Source organism: Hemitrygon akajei, unplaced genomic scaffold (assembly GCF_048418815.1).
Source record: "Hemitrygon akajei unplaced genomic scaffold, sHemAka1.3 Scf000209, whole genome shotgun sequence".
Classification (NCBI taxonomy): domain Eukaryota; kingdom Metazoa; phylum Chordata; class Chondrichthyes; order Myliobatiformes; family Dasyatidae; genus Hemitrygon; species Hemitrygon akajei.
In genome coordinates this window covers 11,502-34,275 of record NW_027332094.1, presented here as the reverse complement: position 1 = coordinate 34,275, position 22,774 = coordinate 11,502, and the positions used below count along the sequence as shown (strand labels likewise).

Here is a 22,774-nt window from a genome sequence, read left to right as displayed (position 1 = left end):
AGATTTATCCACCCTCAGACTATTAAGCTTACTGAGCACCATCTCAGTTGTAATTTTCACTGCGCAAACTTCACTGCCCTGACACTCTTAAATATCCGGTATACTACAAATGTCTTCCGCTGTGTAGACTAATGTAAAATACGCTTTCAGTTCTTCTCCCATATCTGCAGCGTCATTTTCCATTTGGTCCTATATCTACCCTCAACTTTCTTTTATCGTTTATATACTTAAAAAAGATTTTAGTATATTTTTTGCTATTAGTTGTCAGCTTCCTTTCGGAATCAAATTTTTCCTGCCTAATGACCCTCTCAGTTTCCTTCTGCAAGTTTTTAAAAGCTTTCCAATCCTCTATCTTTTGTTTTGACTTTGGCTCTGACATGTCAACCATGGTGATGTCTTTTCGTCCATTCGAAAATTTCATCTTACTTGGAATATATCTGTTTTGTACCTACCTCATTTTTCGCAGAAACTGCAGCCATTTCTGCTCTGCTGTCCTTCCTGCTCGTGTCCCTTTCCAGTCAACCTTGGCCAGTTCCCCTCTCATGCATTGTAAATTCCTTTATTCACTGAAATACCGACCGATTGGAATTTAGTTTCTCTTTCTCAAATTTCAAAGTGAATTCGATCATGTTGTGATCCCTGTTCCATAAGGGTTCCTTAAACTTAAGCTCTCTTATCACCTCCAGTTCATTGCACAGCACCCAATCCAGAATAGCCCTCGTGGGCGCAACAATAAGCTGTCCTAAAAAGCCATCTACAAATTCTCTTTCTTGAGGTCCAAGGCTGGCCAGGTTTTTCCAATCCACTTTCATGTTAAAACCCTCAACAATTAACATGAGGTTGTCCTTCTTACACGCCTTTTCTATCTCCTGCTGTAATTTGTAATCCACATCCCGGCTGCTGTTTGGAAGCCTGTACACAACTGCCATTAAGGTCCTTTTACCCTTGCCATTTCTTAACTCAACCCATAGAAACTCTGCACCTTCCGATTCTATATCATCCCGTTCTAATGAAATAATATTATACACAGGACCTCATCACCCGCTCTGCCTACTAACCTATCTTTCCGATGCACCGTATATCCTTGGATGTTCAGCGCCCAATGGCAGAAATCCTTTTGACAAGTTTCAGAGATGGTCACAACATCATTCTTGCCAATCTGTAGCTGAATTTCAAAATGCATAAGGAGTAAAAATCTTCTTCTTTATCAATCTTTTTATGAGTTAAATAAGAAAGTACGCACACACACGCACACGCACACACACACACACACACACACACACATATATATATAAGCAAGAGAATTATCACAAATATCTATATCAATAACAGTTCGAATAAAATGAAAAATAAACATTATCAGGATCAAACAAAGTATTAATCTAATAGTATATAATAAAGAGAAAGGTAATTGATTCTCCTCTTATACATAAAAAGAAAAAAAAGATAAAGAAACTTTTATAATTGACATAAACAGAAAAAAAAACAAAAACACAAAAAAAAAGAAAAAAAGAAAAGAACAGTTCAGCTCAAACTGAGAGTGAAAGCCAAAAACAAAAACAAAACAAAAAAAAAAAACAAATACTTTCTGATCAAATCCGGAACTTCAAAAAGGTAACTGAAAGGTCCATAAGTCGGAGCATCTGAAAATATTGAATACAAGGTTGCCAAGTTTCCTCAAATTTAGAGGATGTATCAGATGACCAGCTTCTTATTTTCTCTGAACTTAAACAGGACATAATGGAGTTAAGCCAATGAATAACAGTAAGTGAATTAGAATCCTTCCATTTAAGCAAAATGGCTCTCCTAGCCAATAAAGTTGTAAAAGGTATTATCCGTTGAGCGGAAGCAGGAATATCTCCTGCTTCCGAAGGAATGATCTCAAAAATTGCTGTAAATAATTTTGATTGTAAATCTGAATTCAGAACCTTTGAAAAAGTTTTGAAGATTTCTTTCCAAAAATTATCTAACTTGATACAAGAGCATAACATAAATGTTAAAGTAGCCACCTCAATATTAAATCTATCACAAATAGGATTAATATTAGAAAAAATACGTGCTAATTTGTCCTTTGACATATGCGCCAGATGGAGTAAAAATCTTTACTTTACGTCTCTGTCTATATGTTCAAAGTGCAATTTATAGTAATTTATACATAGTATGTGCAGTAGAACAGTCAATGTAACATAGAAATACAGTTGTGTCAGCATGAATTAATCAGGCTGATGGCCTGGTGGAAGAAGCTGTCCTGGAGCCTGTTGGTCCTAGCTTTTATGCTGCGGTACCGTTTCACGGATGGTAGCAGCTGGAATAGTTTGTCATTGGGATGACTCGTGTCCCCAACGATCATTCGGGCCTTTTTTACACACCTGTTTCTTTCAAAGTCCTTAATAGTGGGAGGTTCGCATCTACAGATGCATTGGGCTGTCCACACCACACTCTGCAGTGTCCTCTGATTGAAGGAAATACAGTTCCCATGCCAGGCAGTGATGCATTCAGTCAGGATGCTTTCATTTGTGACCCTAATTAACCCCATTTTCATCCAGATGACAAACAACAAAGGACCCATAACTGATTACCGCGACATTTCACTAGTCCCAGCCCTCCACTCAGAGAGGCAACCATGTACTACCACTCACTTAACTTCTCCCAGAAAGCCAATATATACTCCACTTGGGAAAAAGTACAGTTGAAGTTTTGGGCCAGGACCCATCAGCAGGACAGGAGAAAAGGAAAAAAAAGAGGAGCCAGAGTTAGAGGGATGGGGAAATGACTGGAGAAACACAAAGAGGTAGGTGAAACCGGGTGGCGGGGGGCATGGAGGAAGTAAAGAGTTGGGAAGTCGTTTGGTGGTAGACTGGAGAGAGAAAATCTAATAGGAGATGACAGAAGACCATGGAAGAAAGAAAAAGGTGGGTGAGAACCGGAGGGATGCGATAAATTAGGTGAGAGGGGTAAAAGCGAATGGAAATAGAGAAGGTGCAGTTTTGTATCTGTCAGACAGGGTCTGTTCTGCCATCTACAGTATGGTGTCTGTCAGACAGGGAATGTTCTTCCATCTGTATTGTGGTATCTTTCAGACAGGGAATGTTCTACCATCTACAGTTTGGTATCTGTCAGACAGGGTCTTTTCTCCCATCTACATTGTGGTGTCTGTTAGACAGAGAGTGTTCTCCCATCTACAGCATGGTATCTGTCAGACAGGGTCTGTTCTCCCATCTACAGTGTGGTGTCTGTTAGACAGGGTATATACTCCCATCTACAGTGTGGTGTCTGTCGGGCATTGTATATTCTCCAATCTACAGTGTTCTGTCTGTCAGAAAGTGAATGTTCTCCCATCTACTGTGTGGTATCTGTCAGACAGGGAATGTTCTCCCGTCTACAGTGTGGTGTCTGTCAGATAGGACATGTATTCCCATTTGTAGTGTGTTGTGTATCAGACAGAAAATGTTTATTCTGGGAAGAGAGGGATGTAAACTTGTACTACCCTAGGAATGGAAAGTAAGAATATTCGTCTTCTCGTTAATCCTTCCACTAAAGCCTGAAACTCTCGATTCGTGCTGTTTGACCAAAATGCCAAGGGATATTCACACCTAGTTATTCTGCCTGGCATGTCTGAATTCATATACCTCAAAATAATTGCTCTAAATAATACCTTCAAAGAATCCCACATTTCCAAAGAAACCACCCCAGTTTCCTTAAACCTTGTTCTTCCAGAGTCTATCATTTGATGAATCTCTGGCATATATATATATCAGATCATTCTTGCTTTATTTCTCAGAACTTTGTGTGTTGAAATATTTAGGGATCTGTGTCTCCGGTAAGGATGACATGTATTGTCTGTCAGTTGCGCAGTGAGTGAGCTGTTGGTTCCAATCAAGACAAACCGCACGAGAACGCTGCAGTTTCGAAGATGATTCAGAACTTTGACGGTGATGCGGAAGGAAAGGCTATTTCTCCAAGTGGTGTTTCGTGCAGACGGCAGTGCTGTACGCGTTGCACTTGTTATCTTTGAGACTGTGGGTTTCAGAGATGCTGTTGGGATCTGGCCAGCAACTATCTGCAGTGCATTTCTGTCAAGAACCAAGGGTACTTTTCGACATTTCTGGGTTTGAATATTTAGGGTGAATGCAAGCAGGAACTAGGAGGGGCAAATGGCTGCTGACCCTCTTCCAAATTGATTAAGATCACAAGTAATGAAACCTGTCCTCGCCATGACTTTTTTGATCTTTTTCTAGAATCTGTCATACTTCTGCTTTGAATGTGTTAGATTCCAGTCATAAACCGTTTGTGCAAGAGAATTTCAAGGAGTCACGATAGGGAATAAATTCACACTAATCTGCTTTGAATCGATCCACAAGGTATAGTAGAACTAGGTCATTTGGTTCAATGAGCACACTCCAGCATTTAATCATGCCTGATCAATTTTGTCTTTCAGCCCCAGTCTCCTGCCTTCTAGCCTTATCGCTTCAGGCCCTGACAAATCACGAATACTAACAACCTCTTCCTTAAATGTACTGAATGACTTAGTTTCCACAGCTGCCTATGGCAACGAATTCCACAGATTCACCACTCTCTGGTGAATGATATTCATCCTCATCACCGTTGTAAACAGAAGTCCCTGTATTCTGACTCTGTGTTCTCTGTTCCTAGACTCCTCCACCATACAAATCATCCTCTCCACATCCATTATATCGTGGCCTTTCAAAATTCGACCGATTTCTATGAGGTCACCCTCATTCTCCTGAATTCCTGTGTAGAGGGCCAGAGCCGTCAGACGCTCCTCATATGCCCCTCATATGGAAACTCATTCCCGTAAACATTCTCATGATCTTCCTTTGAAACCTCTCCAATGTCAACACACCATTTTTTTTCGATAAGGAACCCAAAAACCTCACATCACTCAAGGTGGGGCCTCACCAGTGCTTTATAAAGCCTCAACATTACATACTTGTTTTTAAATTTTAGTCCACTCGAAATAAATGCCAATATTGCATTTGCTTTTCTCACCACCGACTCAACTTGCAAATTAACGTTGAAGACTTCCTGCACAAGCACTCCCAAGTCCCTTTGTACCTCAGGTTATTGAATTTTCATTACATTCAGTAAAAGGACAACCCTTTTATTCCTTCTAACAAAGTGAATGATCAGACGTTTCCCGACATTGTATTAAACATGCCATATCTTCGCCCATTCTCCCAATTAGTCCAAGTTCTTCCGGGTTCCGAGGATAGCCTCTCTACTTCCTCAAAACTACCTTCCCCTCCTCATATCATCTGGAAACCTGGCCAATAAGCCTTTAATTCTGTTATCCAAATCAATGACGTATAACGGTCCCAACACAGATGTCTATGGAACACGACTAGTCACCAGTAGCCAACCAGAAAAGGAAACCCTTTGTCCCACTCTTTGCCTACTGCCAATCAGCCAATCCTTAATCCATGCTAGAACTTTTCCTGTAACGCCGTGGGCAACTTAACATTTTCAGCAGCCTCTTGGGTGGCAACTTGTCAAAAACCTTCTGAAAATCTAAGCACAAAATATCCACGAATTCTCCTTTGTCTATCCTGTTTGTTATTTCTACAAAGAATTCCAACAGATTTGTCAGGCACAATTATTCCTTGAGGAATCCATGCTGACCACGGCGTATTTTTATCATGTGCCCCCAAGTACCTGAAACCAACTACCCTTGGTACCCTTAAGGGTATCAAGTACCCTTAACAATCAACATCTATACCTTTGCAACCAGTGCGTTCAGACTAACAAGCCTATAATTTCATTTCTTCTGACTCAGTCCATTATGGAAGAGAGTAGCAAAATTTAGAATTTGCCATTCCTCGTGAGCCATGCCAGAATCAATTAATTCCTGAAAGATCATTGCTGGCACTTCTACATATGCAGTAAAAAAAGAGCTTAGCTAGAGAATACAGGAATATCTCGAACAGTTTCTGCTGCTGTGGCTCAGAAAAGAACAGAGATGTAGTGATGATGGAAGATTCCTTAGTCGGAGGAACAGAGATGAGATTTTGTGGGCACGATGGAGAGTCCCGTATGTTATGTTGCCTCCCAGGTGCCAAGGATGACTCGGTTCAGTTCCACAGCATTTAATAAGGGGAGGGGGGAGTAGTGAGCAGCACAGGTAGTAAAGGTGAGGTGGTTCTGGTAAGAGATTTCAGGGAGCTAGGAAGAGAACAGGACCACCAGGGTAGTAATTTCAGGATTACTGTCATGGCGTCCAACATGGGGGTAAATATACGATGACTTGGCAGATGAATGCATCGCTAAGGAACTGCTGCGGGGGGGGGGGGAGGCGGGAGTGGAGGGATCAGATTTATGGATAATTGGACTTTGTAGCCAGTACAGCTTAAATGCCATCTATAAATTTCTAGACGTACCATGCAAGGCATTCTAACTGGCTGCATCTTTGGCACCCTAGCTGTATATATGGCCCCAACACTTCTGCGCAACACTGTAGTAATTTTATGTAATGGATGGCACTGCAGCTGCAAAACAAAAAAAAGGGACTTGTGAGTGATAATAAATCTGACTCTGATATGGGTCTTTATTGTGTACAAAGTTGGAAGAGGGCAGAGCGAGGGGAATCATGGTTTGGAAACGAGAAGGGAAAGAACACCAGAGAGATATTCTGTAATGATCAATAAGCCAGTTGTTTGGAATCAAATGACCTTGTCTCGAGTCTCAGGGCTGGATGTGTCCATGCTCTCACTACACCCCACCCCAGGCACTCCTTTACTGCTACCTGTCCCACACTCCTCACACCATCTTTGCCATGGGTCTCATGATCTCCCTGCGGCGCATGCTCCATAATCACCTTTTCCAACATAATTTGCTCCCCATCATGTTTACCAACTCGCTCTCCACTCCACGTTGCACAGTACTGCATTTTTATATTTCTATTCCCAGATTCCAAATCTACGATCTCAGATTTCCTGACACAGTGTGAAGACTATCAGCTGCTCCACCTGACTACTTTCTACCGAGAAAGACTGAAACCTGCGATTGAAGAATGGGTAGAAGGACTCAGCTGGACGTTGAGACAGGAGGGACAATTCAGTGAACAGGAACACGAGGTGATTGGGAGTAACAGTTGGGATACCGTTCATTTTAGTGAAAGGAGGGATGAGAGACAACAGTCAGGCTGGCTCATCCTCTTGTTTCTGTACACTGCAGTGATGATATTGATCACTGAGCAGTTTGTGACCAAAACCTTCGCACCAGGGTTAAAATCAGTGAATTAGAAAAATCCGAACTGCAGATTCAAACTTAATTCATCAGTCCAAATAGGCTGAGCTCAACACAGGGGTGAGAGAAATGTGATTCAATGAATCAGCATTAGAAATGAAAACCTGATCAAAATACCTATCAAGGCCTTTGGTCACATTGGGATGAATCTCATTTCTCCTCATGGATGATGCAAATGTCCGGTTCTCTGCTGCCGTGTGTGGAAGGACACCTGGCTACCACATCGAAGTGGTCACATTACTCCCAAACACAGCCAGTTACCTGGAATTTCGCCAATTGTCGTGACCCTAGAATTAGAATCACACAACAGGAAAATGGGCCATATCACCCTAAAGCTTTCCTATCACCTGTTTCTCGAATTATCTTTGGCATTTCATAGTTTCAAACAACACTTATTATCAAAATATGTATAGAGTATACAACCCTGTGATTCACTTTCTTACAGAAATTGAAGAAACACAATAGAACCCATTTAAAAAATAAAAACTCACATAACAAAGGCCGCCAAACACCCAATGTTTGAAAAACAGAACAGATTGTCCGAACACTAAAAGTAAGTAATTAACTCTGAGAATATGAACCGCAGAGACCACCAACGTGGAAAGTGAGTCCACGGCCACCGAGCCAGATTCACTACTGAAGCCGGTCCTTGAGCCCAGACCAGTAGCGCAGATGTGAGTAAACTTCGCCAATCAGTGAACTAAACTAATGCAGCTGCGGCATCAAAACCTTTTTGATTTGGTCTAGCACTGATATCGACCAAATATTGGCTGATTACTCGCTTTCGGGCCCGTTCCCTGCCACTTTGATCTGGCCCCAAGTTCTCATTACCAATGACAGTGGCGGAAGTGTACACTCGAGACTCCAGCTTGCCGAATTTCCCCACAGCACCACACATACACCAGGTCGGTTCAAAAATAACAACTTGCAAATGAAAAATGTGTCAATAATTGTGGTACAGAAATGTGTTATTGAATGAGTATTTAGAGTTTTCTTTGCTGCCAGTAAAGCTTCGCTGTGTCTCACCAGCTCTATTTTTCCAGGACAGTATGAATGTACTCATGATATAGAATCTGATAACTAACTCAGGGGATTCACTTTAGATCAGGCCACATCAGCCCGGGTCACCCGGGAGGATCCTTTAGGACAGTTAATATCATGAACAGGAATTTGCTGAGTTATCCCAGAGACCAGTCAAGACACAATCCAATATAATCAAACATAGTCAACTTTTCCAACTTGTGGTATCGGCCAACAGAGGTCATCAGCCCAAGTGTTTGTGGGTAGGAAATGTTCTCACTGAGCATATCCATGTCACTTCCATCACACTGAAAGAGACAGACCCAGACCAGTGAACAGCGAGAGAGAGAGCTCTTTGTCCATCGGATAATGCATTGTGCAGGAACAGTAGAGTTGTAATGAGCCATAATCCACTGGTTAATGGCCAATGCCTACCTCACGTTGCCGTCACCAACAAAAACATGTAACAGCTCTACAAGCGTTATGAAGAAATGTGGCACTCATTTGTCACTCTGCGACAATAATACCGACTTGTAATTGTCTTCAGTTCGTGTTTCGGTTCCATTTCCTGACCCCATAGATTTACAGAATGGACCAGGAGACAGACCAGTGGTTGTCCCGGTGCTCTTGGGCAATGAGACTAGTTGAATATCCCATCAATGAGCATATTTTCCTCATCGTTCTGTGTCTGTCCGTTCGATCTTCACTGTTGTTCTTCACAGGAAGTCAAGAAGCTTGCTGAGTGGGGAAACTGGACAGAGAGTTCCAAACTCTTCCTCAGCCTGGTGATGGAGAAAGGCGCCCAGGCCCGGAGGGTGATGTGGAAATCCTTTGTGGAAGTGAGGAAGGAATTACCAAAGTTGGAAAGGATACTGAAGGAAATCCAGGAACTTGGTACCGTGAAATAACGCACTCTGCCCTAAATCAGATTGAAACTTTCCAGATTTAACAATGCATGTTGGATTCAATTTCATGGAAGTTTTTTGATGTCAACAGGTCCTGATCCATATGAACATATGAATGTCAGCCGAGGCTTTTGTGAGTTATCCTCGCAACTGAAGGGTGAGTGATGAAATAAATGATTCAAACTGATTACTTGACAGAAATGATGTTGTACAGCGATTGTTCACAGACTGCTGAAAGTAGGAGTCCAGCTGTCATAGTTTGTGGAAAGGGATGGTCTTGACTGGAAATCACTATCAGTGAATTTGTATCTGAGTTGAAACACTTCAGACCATTTCTGACATTTTGTGCAAATAACTCTGTTCAGTATTTCGGCCTTTCAGCCATAAGAGTCACTCAGGCATCTACACCCAGCAAGGTCGTGTTGCCCAAGAAACACCCAGACATTGCTGGCAGTCTGCCGATGTGTTGTGAATTCCAACAATGCTGGTTGTTGATACAGCAGCAAATCCCAGATTGTCTGAGAGCGGAAAAATCAGGAATTTCTTCCACGGTTAGGACGACATTCTAGAGTTGCTGTTAGAGTGCTTCTTTTCAGCATCAGTGATCTCGGTTCAGTTCCCGCTGCAGACTGTAAGGAGCTTGTACTGTCTCTCCGTGACTGTGCGGGTTTCTTCTGGATTTAAAGATTTCTTCCCACATTCTAAAGATGGAGTCATAGATAAGTACAACACAGAAACAGGCCCATTAGCCCATCTATTCCTTGCTGAACCACTTAATCTGCCTACTCCAACTGACCTCCATCCATGTACCTATCCAAACTTCTTAAATATTGAAATTGAGGTTGAATGCACCACTTGTGCTGGCAATGTGTTTCACACTCTGACAAACATCTGAGTGAAGAGGTTTCCCCATATATTCCCCTTAAAAAGTTAACCATGGCCTCTAGTTGTAGACCCACATATTGTCAGTGGAAAAGCTTGCTTAAAATTTTCCTATTTATACCCCCCATAATTTTGTATACCTCTATCAATTCTCCTCTCGATTTTCTGCGTTCCAAGGTTTACAGACCTAATCTAATCAAACTTTTGTTATAACTCAGGTCTTCCAGACCTGGCACCGTCCGTGCAATATGTTCACTGAACTCGTTGACCCGTATTTCCATCTTTCCTGCAGGTCACCGAAACTTCACACAATACTCTAACCTCAGCATTGCCTTATACAACTTTAACATAGCATCCCATCTCCTGTACTCAGTACATTGATTTATGAAGGCCAATGTGCCAAACGCTTTCTTTATGACCCTGTCTACCTGTGACATCACTTTCAATTAATTATGTACCTGTATACCCAGATCTTTTTGTTCTATCACATTTTTCAGTGACCCACCATTCACTTTATAGACCCTAGTTGGCCATATCAAAGTGCAACATCACGCACTTGTCTGCATATGCCATGTTCAACCATTTTCCCTAACGTTTCAGATCCCACTGCAAGTCATGATGGACTTTCTAGCTCTCCAGTACACCCCCAATATTGATGTCATTGGAAATGTGCTGATCCAGTTAGCTACATTATAATCCAGGTCTTTGATATAGCCGACAAACAACAATGGATCCAACACCAATTCCTGCAGTACACGTCACCTGTCTTGAGTCAGAGAGGCAACTCTCTGGCTTATCCCTCAAAGCCAGTGTCTAGTCCAATTTACCACCTCATCTTGAATGCTGAGCAACTGAAACCTCTTGACTAAGCTCCCATGCGAGACCTTGTCAAATGCCTTACCAAAGTCCATGTAGACAACGTCCACTGCCTGGCCTTTATCAACATTCCTGGTAACTTCCTCGAAGAAGTTTGGTTAGGCATGACCTATCACACATGAAGCCATGCTAACTATCCTCAGTCGGTCCATGTCCAGATTTACCGGTCAGTCGGTTAATTGGTCGCATCGGTATAATTAGGTCATGTGGGCGCATGGACTGGAAGGGTCTGTCACTGTGCTGTATCTCTACAATTAATGAAGCAGCTCCATCAGGCCGAGTCCCACTCAGCACAATTCGCATCAATGTTAAACTATACTTCATTTATTCCACGTTATGACCATGGACTGAACAGACCTCTGACAGCTTGTTGATGCACTGTAAAACTGCAGACAGCCCTGGCTGGATCTTAACATACTGTGAAGCATCATGCACTTCCTGGAGTTTCCCAATACATGGTCGATCCCTGAATACGCCCCTGGAGGTTTCCTCATACAGTGAACTCCAATGTACTCCTGGCTGTGTCCAGATACACTGAACCTCTCTTGTCTGTAATATATTCACAAAGCACTTTTGTATTAACATCATCATGCCATGTCCAGTACTGGTCTCATAATTTATTTTAAGTACTTCTACTCTACTCTTCGCAGAACATTTTCTTTGTTTTTTTTATATATGCTTTAATCCGAGAACAGCACCTTTTATCAGTAAAACCATTGATATACCTTGATTTTCAATGTTCCTTACAATTTACTCTTTTCTTGCCCACATTGGCACCAAACTCGCACTGTTCACTTTTGAATGACTCCAGCCTACTGGGTGAAGAATCACCTTCAATCAGTGCTGTGGTATACAATCGAAATCATCCCTCTCCTACTTCAGGATATCTATGTCCAATCCATCTGTTCTCCTTTCCATGACTGCTATGAAGCTTAGCTTCATTTTCCATATTTAAAATGCTTTATCTACATGAAATAACAGGATCTCTCCTCAACACACTTTAAAATTTATATCCTCTTCAAGCTCTTAGTAAAGGCAATCCAGATTCCTTTTTAGGGAAGTCGGAATCCACTTCTACGATGGCGCTGTCATTCATAACAGCTCTGTATGATTTATCTACTCCTGTATCTCCTGAGAACTGCTCAGCGGTGTGCGGTATGTCTGAATCGAAGTGGTTGCACTCTTTCTGCAAGGAAGGGACAGAGTTTGTTTATAAGTTGGCTTTCATTTCACTGTTAAAGAGATGAACATTCTCTTCAAAATGTAGGTGTTTTGATTGAGATTTTATCTCAGATTTGTTACTTCAACAGATGTATTGTTTATTACGTTAATGGACAAGAGTTGGGAATCTAACTTCAATGCAGCTTGATGACCTTTGTCTGGTCAGGGAGAGTGAGGAGCTGACAGATAGGAGCTATAGGCAGGTAATTACACTGGGGCCTCGGTAGATAGTTAAGTGGGTAATAGTCAGGAGAGGGAAGGGCAAGAGTCAGATACTAGAGAGTACCCCAGTGGCTGTCCCTGTTAACAATAAGTAGTCCTGCTTGAGTACTGCTGGGGGGTGGGACCTACCTAGGGGAAGCAGCAGTGGTCACGCCTCTGGCACAGAGTCTGGCCCTGTGGCTCAGAAGAGAAGGGAAAGGAAGAGGATGGCAGCAATGATAGGGGACTCTATAGATACGAGGTTAGACAGAGGATTCTGTGGATGCAGGAAAGAAACGCGGATTTTAGTTTGCCTCCCAGGTTCCAGGGTCCGGGATGAATCTAATCGTGTCCACAATATCCTGAAGTGGGAAGGAGAACAGCCAGAGGTCGTGGTACATATTGGTAGCAATGACATAGGCAGGGAAAGGGAGGAAGCCCTGAGAAAAGGCCAAAGGGAGTTAGGAAAGAATTTGAGAAGCAGGACTTCAAAGGTATTAATCTCGGGGTTACTGCCTGTTCCATGAGACAGTGAGTATAGGAATAGAATGAGGTGGAGGATAAATGTGTGTTTGAGGGATTGGAGCAGGGGGCAGGGATTCAGATTTATGGATCATTGGGAACTCTTTTAGCGCAGGAGTGACCTCTATAAAAAGGAGGGGTTGCATTTGAATCACAGGGCGACAATTATCCTGGCAGGGAGGTTTGCTAAGGCTATTGGGGAGAGTTTAAACTAGAATTGCTGGGGGGTGGGAATCGAACTGATGTGATGGAGGAAAGGGAGGTTGGCTCAGAAATGGAGAAAGTTTGGAGACAGTGTGAGAGGGAGGATAGACAGGTGATAGAGAAGGAACGCGCTCCGACCGATGGTTTGAGATGAGTCTATTTTAATTCAAGGAGTATTATGAACAAAGCGGATGAGCTTAGAGCCTGGGTCATTACTCGGAGCTCTGATGTTATGGCCATTACACAGACTTGGATGGCTTGGGGCAGGAATGGTTACTCTGAGGGCCAGGCTTAAGATGTTTCAGAAAGGACAGGGCGGGAGGTAAAAGATGTGGGGGTGTGGCACTCTTAATCAGAGATAGTGTCACGGCTGTAGGAAAGAAGGAAGTCATGGAGGGATTGACTACGGAGTCTCTGTGGGTGGAAGTTAGGAATAGGAAGGGGTCAATAGCTCTTCTGGGTGTTTTGTTTTAGATCATCCAATAATAACAGGGACATCAAGGAGCATATAGGGAGACAGATTCTGGAAAGGTGTATTAACAGCAGGGTTGTCGTGATGGGAGACTTTAATTACCAAAATATCAATTGGCATCTCCTTACAGCAAGGGGTTCAGATGGGGTAGAGTTTGTTAGGTGTGTTCAGGAAGCTTTCTTGACACAATAAGTAGATAAGCCTACAAGAGGAGAGGCGGGTACTTGATCTGTTATTGGGAAATGATCCTGGCCTGGTGTCAGGTTTCTCAGTGGGAGAGCATTTTGGCGATGGTTATCACGATTTTATCTCTTTTACCATAGCAATGGAGAGGGATAGGAACAGGCAAGTTAGGAAAGCATTTAATTGGGGTAAGGGGAAATATGAGTCAATCAGGCAGTAACTTGAAAGCATAAATTGGGAACAGATGTTCTTAGGGAAATGTACGGCAGAAATATGGCAAATGTTCAGGAGATATTTTCCTGGAGCTCTGTATACTGTTACGGATTCAGCAACAATAAATATATGAGTGAGGCATGGGTTTTTATAACAAATAAAACATTTATTAAACACTGAAAAACAAACCCCCAAAAGTAAACAAACCACTAACGTAACCGGAAATCAGCTGCTGTGCGGCAGCTTAAACAGTTCTTAAAGGAATAAAGCGAAAACAGTTCTTAAAGTGATGTTGCAAAAACAGTTCTTCAAAGTAGTACTGCAAAAGTTCAAAATGCTTACAGTCCATTAAAGGAGAGACTTTTTAGACGATTTAAATTCTCTTTCACGTCGTGTTGTTGCGGTTTCCAGTCGAACTATACTTTTCCTGGAGAATTTATGAAGATGAAAATGAAACGGCTTAAAGGCACTGACCTTTCCTTTACAAAACTGTACCCAACCCTTGCTGCTATTATTTGCAGGGGTTACCACAGGGACAGCCAACGAATTCCTTCCGAATGAGGATCAAACAAGGTCGAACCTGTTTCACCGTCGAAATCGACTTTCCTCGATCTTTTAGCTCCCAAACTTCGATTTTCACTCTCCACTGATTTTTAACTGGCAGTATTATAAAGAAACTGCTGGCAATGACCTTTTAAACTTTAGGCATTAAATAAATCTCCACCTTTCAACCAAACTGCGTCATGATATTGGACCATGCAGTGGCATGGAGTGAAAATGGCAAATCCAACCACGAACTGCCCCTCCTCACAGGGAGGGGTCCTCCTTTTATACACTGTGTGTAAAAAAAACCTGTCTCATGACCTCTACTGGCGGGAAAATGACGTCACTCCACCATCACAAGACCACTACCTTCAGTCCAGTATAGCTTCAACACCACTATTACGTGACAAGTACAAGATGCCCATGGGTACGTAACAATAGGTACATTCCAATGAGACAGTGTACAAAGGCTACTATAAGTCTAGTGAAGAAGGAAAGAAAAGCTTACCAAAGGTTCAAAAAAGTAGGTAATGATAGAGATCTAGAAGGTTATAAGGCTAGCAGTAAGGAGCTTAAGGAAATTCGGAGAGTCAGAAGGGGCCATGAGAAAGCCACAGTGAACAGGATTAAGGAAAACCCCAATGCGTTCTACAAGTCTGTGAAGAACAAAAGGATAAGACATCAAATAATAGGACCAATCAAGTGCGACAGTGGAAAACTGTGTATTGAACAGGAAGAGATAGCAGAGGTACTTAATGAATACTTTGCTTCAGTATTCACTACAGGGGAGGATCTTGGCAATTGCAGGGATAATTTACAGCGGACTGAAAAGCTTGAGCATTTATATATTAAGAAAGAGGATGTGCTGGAGCTTTTGAAAAGCATCAAGTTGGATAAGTCACCGGGACCGGATGAGATGTTCCCCAGGCTACTGTGGGAGGCGAGGTAGGAGATTGCTGAGCCTCTGGCGATGATCTTTCCATCAATGGGGATGGGAGAGGTTCCGGAGGACTTTAGGGTTGCGGTGTTGTTCCCTTATTCAAGAAAGGGAGCAGAAATAACCCAGGAAATTATAGACAAGTGAGTCTTTCTTCAGTGGTTCTTAAGTTGGTGGAAAAGATCCTGAGAGGCAGGATTTATGAACATTTGGAGAGGCATAATATGATTAGGAATAGTCAACATGGCTTTGTGAATGGCAGATCGTACCTTACGAGCCTGATTGAATTTTTTGAGGATGTGGCTAAACACATTGATGAAGGTAGAGCAGTAGATGTAGCGTATATGGATTTCAGCAAGGCATTTGATAAGGTACACCATGCAAGGCATATTGAGAGAGTAAGGACATATGGGATCCAAGGGGACATTGCTTTGTGGATCCAGAATTGGCTTGCCCACAAAAGGCAAAGAGTGTTTGTAGACGGGTCATATTCTGCATGGAGGTTGGTGACCTGTGGTGTGCCTCAGGGATCTGTTCTGGAACCCATACTCTTCATGAATTTTATAAATGACCTGGATGAGGAAGTGGAGGGATGGGTTCGTAAATTGGCCGATGACACAAAGGTTGGCGGTTTTGTGGATGGTGTGGAGGGTTGTCAAGGGTTACAACGGGACATTGATAGGATGTCTGGGCTGAGAAGTGGCAGATGGCAGTTCAACGCAGATAAGTGTGAGGTGGTTCATTTTCGTAGGTCAAATATGATGGCAGAAGTGGAGCGTGGAGGATCAGAGGGATCTTGGGGTATGAGTCCATAGGGCACTCAAAGCTGCTGCGTAGGTTGACACTGTGGTTAAGAAAACATTCGGTGCATTGATCTTCATCAATTGTGGAATTGAATTTAGGAGCCGAGGGGTAATGTTGCAGCTATATAGGACCCTGGGCAGACCCCACTTGGAGTACTGTGCTTAGTTCTGGTTGCCTCACTACTGGAAGGATGTGGGAAATTTAGAAAGGGTGCAGAGGAGATTAACAAGGATGTTGCCTGGATTGTGGAGCATGCCTTATGAGAATAGGTTGAGGGAACTTGGCCTTTTCTCCTTTGAGCAACAGAGGATGAGAGGTGACGTGATAGTGTATACGATGATGAGAGACATTGATCATGTGGATAGTCAGAGGCTTTTTCCCTGGCTGAAATTGCTAACATGTGAGGGCACAGTTTTAAGATGCTTGGAAGTAGGTACAGAGGAGATGTCAGTGGTGTGTTATTTTACGCAGAGTGTGGCGAGTGCGTGGAATGAGCTGCTGGTGACGGTGTTGGAGGCGGATACGATAGGGTTGTTTAAGAGACTGCTGGATAGGTACATGGAGCTTAGGAAAATCGAAGGCTATGGGTAACCCTAGGTAAATTTGAAGGTAAGGACATGTTCGGAACAGCTTTGTGGACTGAACAGTCTGTATTGTGCTGTAGGCATTCAATGTTTCTAACTTGTCGTTGGTTAACACTGATATTATGGATCCAGGTATAGTTTCAGAGACAGAAATCAGAAGGGGAATAAGAACATGCCATGGTCCAATGAAATCTGCGTCCAAGTGAAGAAATCCAATTCAATATTTGCCACACTCAGACTCCAGTATCTATGAAAGTGCATTTACTTCCCAACAACTCCATTTGTTTACATCCCTTTATCAACCCTATCATGGTTGACCACAGTCCCGTTAACCTAATTGACAGGGGGACATCCATGCTTATGACCTCCTCTTGCTACATAGTTTCAACTGCCTCCAAAATATTTTTCCAGTCTGTAAGACGGTTTCTTTTCCTGTTTAGCATTTTCCATTTATAACATTGCAATACATCCGTCTATATTTGCAGTGCAACAGGAACCTTTGCAGTGAACTAGTGAGCATAGTTGCCCAGCATATTCAATGTGGATTTTCACAGGGAATCTAAGCAATATTTTTCACATTCTGTCCCAATTTATGCGTGCAATACCCCGGATAACAAATTCAACAATAAAGGGAATGGATATTATATTTCAGATCCAGGGGTATCAGTGGAGATTTGGAGAGCGTGAAGAGGCAGAATGGCTGAACTGAAGGAGAAGAGGTTACATGTGGGCTTTTGCGTTTGGGCAGGTTAGAGTACCAGGAGATAACGATGAGGAGTGGGAACTTTCAGCTTCAGTGATCGCTGAATATTAGATTGCACAAGTCTTATATTTTCTTGGTCTCTGCACCAGGTTTTATTGTCCACACCATCAGCCGTAGGAACGTTGAATTCTTGCAATATCAGCACAGTGATCCGGTTGCAGTTTTCCAGTTGTGTCTTTGACAAGTGTAATCTGGTGATCATTTTATTTCTTTTGCCATTTAAGATGTTCAACAGAAACACAAGGAGACTCTGCGTGCACAAACTGAAACACTGAGAGTGAACACGATCCTGATGAGGGAGAAGGTGAAGGTTTTCCAGCTGGTTGATCGATACGCTGAGCTCACGGTCATTTCTACAGTTCGAGATCGGAGACTGGTGGAACATGAACTACTGGCAAGAGGCAAAACCCATGAAAAATGGAGAAATAAATATCTCCATGCAGAGCTGGAAAAAGTCCGGACTGATCAGTTGTTCCAGAGCAGCTATTCCAGGCGTAAAACCAAATCTAGGAGTTCAGCAGCAGTGGCCGGAGTCCCAGGGATCGGGAAAACAACAATGGTACAAAAGATTGTTTATGACTGGGCCACGGGGAAAATATACCAACAATTCCAGTTTGTCTTCAGTTTCAAATTCCGGGATTTAAACACCATTAACTGCAGGATAAACCTGAGGGAACTGATTCTGGATCAGTATCCTTACTTTGGGAATTTCCTGAGAGGGGTCTGGAAGAACCCAGAGGGATTGCTGTTTATATTTGATGGTTTAGATGAATTCAAGCACAGAATCGATTTTGCTGACAGTCGGAGAGAAACAGAACCCAAACACCAGTGCCCAGATCCCGAGTGGTGGTGTGAAGTGTCTGACATTGTGTACAGTTTAATCCAGGGCAAGCTGCTCCCAGGGTGTTCAGTGCTGGTGACCACCCGTCCCACTGCGTTACATTTATTGAAAAAGGCTGAGATCAGTATCTGGACTGAAATCCTGGGATTTGTTGGTGAGGAACGGAAGGAATATTTCATCAGGTATTTCGAAGATCGGATGGTGGCAGCAGCTGTTTTCAAACACGTGCAGGAGAATGAAATCCTGTACACCATGAGCTATAACCCCTCCTACTGCTGGATCCTCGCTCTGGCACTGGGCCCCTTCTTCACACAAAGAGTCAGGGACCCGCAGCGAGTTCCGAAGACCATCACACAACTGTACTCCTACTATATTTACAACATCCTGAAAAACCACGGCCGTCAGATTGAGAACCCCCGTGATGTGTTACTCAGGGTTGGTCAGATGGCCTTCAGAGGAGTGTCCGAGAGGAAGATTGTGTTTACAGATGGAGATCTGATCAACTATAACCTGCAGCCTTCCCAGTTCCTGTCCGGGTTCCTGATAGAGCTTTTGGAGAGAGAAGATTCTGCCCGGAGCGTGGTGTACACATTCCCACACCTCACCATCCAAGAGTTTGTAGCTGCAGTCGCACAGTTCCTGAATCCACATGCGGGGGATATCCTGAAATTCCTCACTGAAGCCCAAAACACAACAGATGGGCGATTTGAAGTATTTCTCCGTTTTGTAGCTGGTCTCTCCTACCCAATGACAGCTCGGTGGCTGGAGGAGTTTCTGGGTCCATTTCCTAATCAAACAACCTGCCAAGTGATTGACTGGGTGAAGGAGGAGGTTAAACGCCAGAGTGGAAACGCAGAGAGTGAAGCTGGTAAAAGGAGCCTCCTGAACACATTGCACTACCTGTTTGAGTCTCAGAATCGTGGACTGGCTCAGGCCGCACTGGGATCTGTGGAAACACTTTCATTCCGTGGAATGACACTGACCCCGATTGACTGCACGGTCCTGTCTCATGTCATCGGACTCTGTGATACAATAAAACACCTCGACCTGGAGAGATGCAACATTCAGTGTGAAGGAATCCAGCGGCTGGGACCCGGGCTGCACAAGTGCCAGGAGTTGAGGTAACTTGATTTATCTCTCACTCTGAACTGTGAAATTGTTCCATTTTGTTGTTTCAATGTAAAGGAATTTGTGTTAAACTCTACTAAATCAGATTGTAAAGAGTTGTGACAAATGCGCAGGGGATAGATCAGCAATTCTCTAAGGACAGGACAGGAGGACACGAGTTTTCTGTGGTTCCTTGTGAAGGGATGTTGGAGACTTCATCAGATCAGTGAACAACGGCCATTGGTTTAATGGTAGTAAATCACAGGAATGGCCGTGTTTCTCGCTGCCTGTGACACGTCCATTGACAATGTTCCTTCTCACTGTCACTGACACCCAGACCGACACTGACTGCAGCAGGTGGGTCAGAGATTCACTCTCCCTTCCCGGTGAGGGACAATAGACCGTCAGCAGACTGTCCCAGTGAGAAGGAAAGAAATGTCATTGTGAGATTGTCCTCCCCTGCCTTTCCCCGTGTGTGACTATCACCATCAGTCCACCTGTATGACTGTGTTCACTACCAGATACCCAGATCCCATGGGCACATCTCCTCTCCCGATTGTGGGCCTCAGTTCAGACACACCCCTCCCTTGCAATCTATTTCTGGATCATCTCATCTTATTGGATTACCTTCTCCTATCGGTATACTACTGTGGGACTACTCATCCCCATTCCCCTTCCTCCTGTGAGACCACTCTTCCCCATCCCCTTAATCCTGTGGGATCTCTCATCCCTATCCCTTTCCTCCTGAGAGATCTATCTTGCCCATCAACTTCCTCCTGCAGGTTTTCTCTTCCTATCCCTTTTCCTCAGGTGGGGTCTCTTCTAACCATCTCTCATCGACACTTTCCCATTCACAAATCTTCCTCACTGTGGGACTTTCTCCCATCCTTCATCCCTGCCCCTCCCAACCCTGTCACGACAGGAACAGTTTTCTAACCATTGGGGAATGGGACAGAATATGTAGAGTTTACAGGATCACACCGACAGACTAAATTACTGACATTCGGTGAATATCCTGGAGCTGGTCAGTGAGGGACATTGACAGTGATGGGAACTCCGATCAGTGATTTTCTGAAGGGTTTAATGTTTCCGAGTGAGAGAAATTCCCTCAGACCCGCGGTTTGAATTACTTTGTTCATCAATTTGTCTGTGTTTAGACTTGGGGGAAATGAACTGGGAGATTCAGGAGTGAAACTTGTGTCTGCGGCTCTGAGGAACCCGGAGTGTAAAATACAGAAACTGAAGTAAGTACCAGACTGTGGGAGATTGTTTTTACAGTCACTGGGTGTCTGATACTGAACATTAATGTGATCAGTAATTGTGTTACTGATAAACACTGGGGATTTGTACCGTCTCCTGTCTCTCTGTGACCTTCACCCTCACTCTCTCTCATCTCCAGGCTGAGGGGTGTCGGTCTCACAGATTCTGGTGCCGAGGATCTCGCCTCCGCTCTCAGTACAAACCCATCACTGACAGAGCTGGACCTGAGTGGTAATAAACTGGGAGATTCAGGAGTGAAACTGGTGTCTGCGGCTCTGAGGAACCTGGAGTGTAAAATACAGAAACTGATGTAAGTACCAGACTGTGGGAGATTGTGTTTACAGTCACTGGGTGTCTGACAACGAACATTAATGTGATCAGTAATTTTGTCACTGATAAACACTGGGGATTTGTACGGTCTCCTGTCTCTCTGTGTCCTTCACCCTCACTCTCTCTCATCTCCAGGCTGATTCATGTCGGTCTCACAGATTCTGGTGCTGAGGATCTCGCCTCCGCTCTCAGTACAAACTCATCACTGACGGAGCTGAGCCTGGAATCAAACTTGCTCACAGACCGATCTGTCCCCACTCTCCGCCGCCTCATACTGACCCTCCCGAGTCTGGAGCGGATCAAGTGAGTGTTTGTGTTAATGTTCTGGTGATATTTGTCTGTGAGTGTTGTTGAAACATTAACCCCAGTCCCCTGTTACTGACACTGTTGTGTAATCTGTTTATTTCATCTTTATTCTCCCATCTGTTTCAGGCTGGGGTACAATCGGTTTAGTGACACCAGAGGGAAGGAACTGAACTCTCTGCAAGAATTCAGACCCGGACTGAGAGTGAACCTGTGAACATCTGACAAATGTAAACTTCCGGCCGATTCCCCGCCCTCCCCTTTAATTCCAGCACTCTCCTTTCATGGCTGCGCGTGAGATGTAAATCCCAAAGTTTCTAACAGAACTGGCTCCAGTATCACGCTCTGTGATATCCGGAGCGTTTCCACAGTGATGTATTTCCGTCTGTTATCCAGCGGCAAAGTTTCCACCGGATGTGCGGGTTCGAGACTCCCCCACGTGAGACAAGGACAGGAAGAGCTCAGTCTGGGACACCGGTGTCCCGGGGTGGGATTATCTGGGGAGAGAATCCTTTTGCTCCCTTTGCTGCGGATGGTGCTTTTGGCAGTGTGGCCAATATAATGATGTTAAATTGAGAAATACCTCAGTAGTAACCCTGGATCTGCAGCGATCTCTGATGGCCCCGAAGTGTGATTTTATAATCATTGGATCCCCGATGCAGAGTGACGGTGAGAATCTGGACTGATTATTCAACCTGTCTCTCGTTGTCGCCGGTCAGTTAATTGTGTGTGACTGTGACTGAGTCAGGAGCAGCTTATTTATTCCCGCACGTCAGCAGCTCACACATTGTTTAATTTACATTTGTCATGATGAAATCAATAAACGGCTGTAACTTTCCGTCCTGGTGTCAGACTGGAGTCTCTTTAGAGGGGAAACAGTGACCTGGGGTTACTGCTGCCCCCAGCACCCGATGAACTGCAATAATGGGTCTGAGCTCCTCACACTGGTAAGCAGCGTCTCAGAGTCTGGGTGCCCAGGATCTCATCTCCACCCTACCCCCATCGTGGCTAACTGTTAAAATCGTTAAAACAGCTAAAATCGACTGTAATGTCAGATGTGATTTCACTTGGATCCCAAGGACGATAGGGATGGAGGAAGGAATATCGGCATTGAGCCACATCATTCCATCACACACTCCCGGGGTCAGACACGCAGTGATTGTCCCTCCACACCGTCCCATCACACACTCCCGGGGACAGACACAGGGAAAAAAAGGTCTGTTGTTCTTGAGTAGAAACAGATTACCGAGGAGACTACCATTGTGTTCACACACACACACACACACACACACAAATGAATATACGTGGAGACAAGGAGGGATGCAGTGTGCACAGACTAG

General features: G+C 43.8%; 1 protein-coding gene across 2 annotated transcripts in view; it reads left to right on the top strand.

Annotated features, from left to right (window-relative positions):
• Positions 1-22,272, top strand: part of LOC140724420 (NACHT, LRR and PYD domains-containing protein 3-like) — a 63,304-nt gene extending 41,032 nt beyond the window's left edge. The window contains exons 7-14 of one of the 2 annotated variants that reach the window (XM_073038870.1): positions 6,925-7,091; positions 9,006-9,177; positions 9,280-9,345; positions 17,818-19,555; positions 20,699-20,785; positions 20,941-21,111; positions 21,267-21,434; positions 21,564-22,272. In XM_073038870.1, the coding sequence (XP_072894971.1) occupies positions 6,925-7,091; positions 9,006-9,177; positions 9,280-9,345; positions 17,818-19,555; positions 20,699-20,785; positions 20,941-21,111; positions 21,267-21,434; positions 21,564-21,651 (2,657 nt within the window). In that variant the 3' untranslated portion in view covers positions 21,652-22,272. The remainder of the gene's footprint in view (positions 1-6,924; positions 7,092-9,005; positions 9,178-9,279; positions 9,346-17,817; positions 19,556-20,698; positions 20,786-20,940; positions 21,112-21,266; positions 21,435-21,563) is intronic. The other variant, XM_073038871.1, reaches the window with a different exon arrangement.
• The last annotated feature ends 502 nt before the right edge of the window (positions 22,273-22,774 follow it).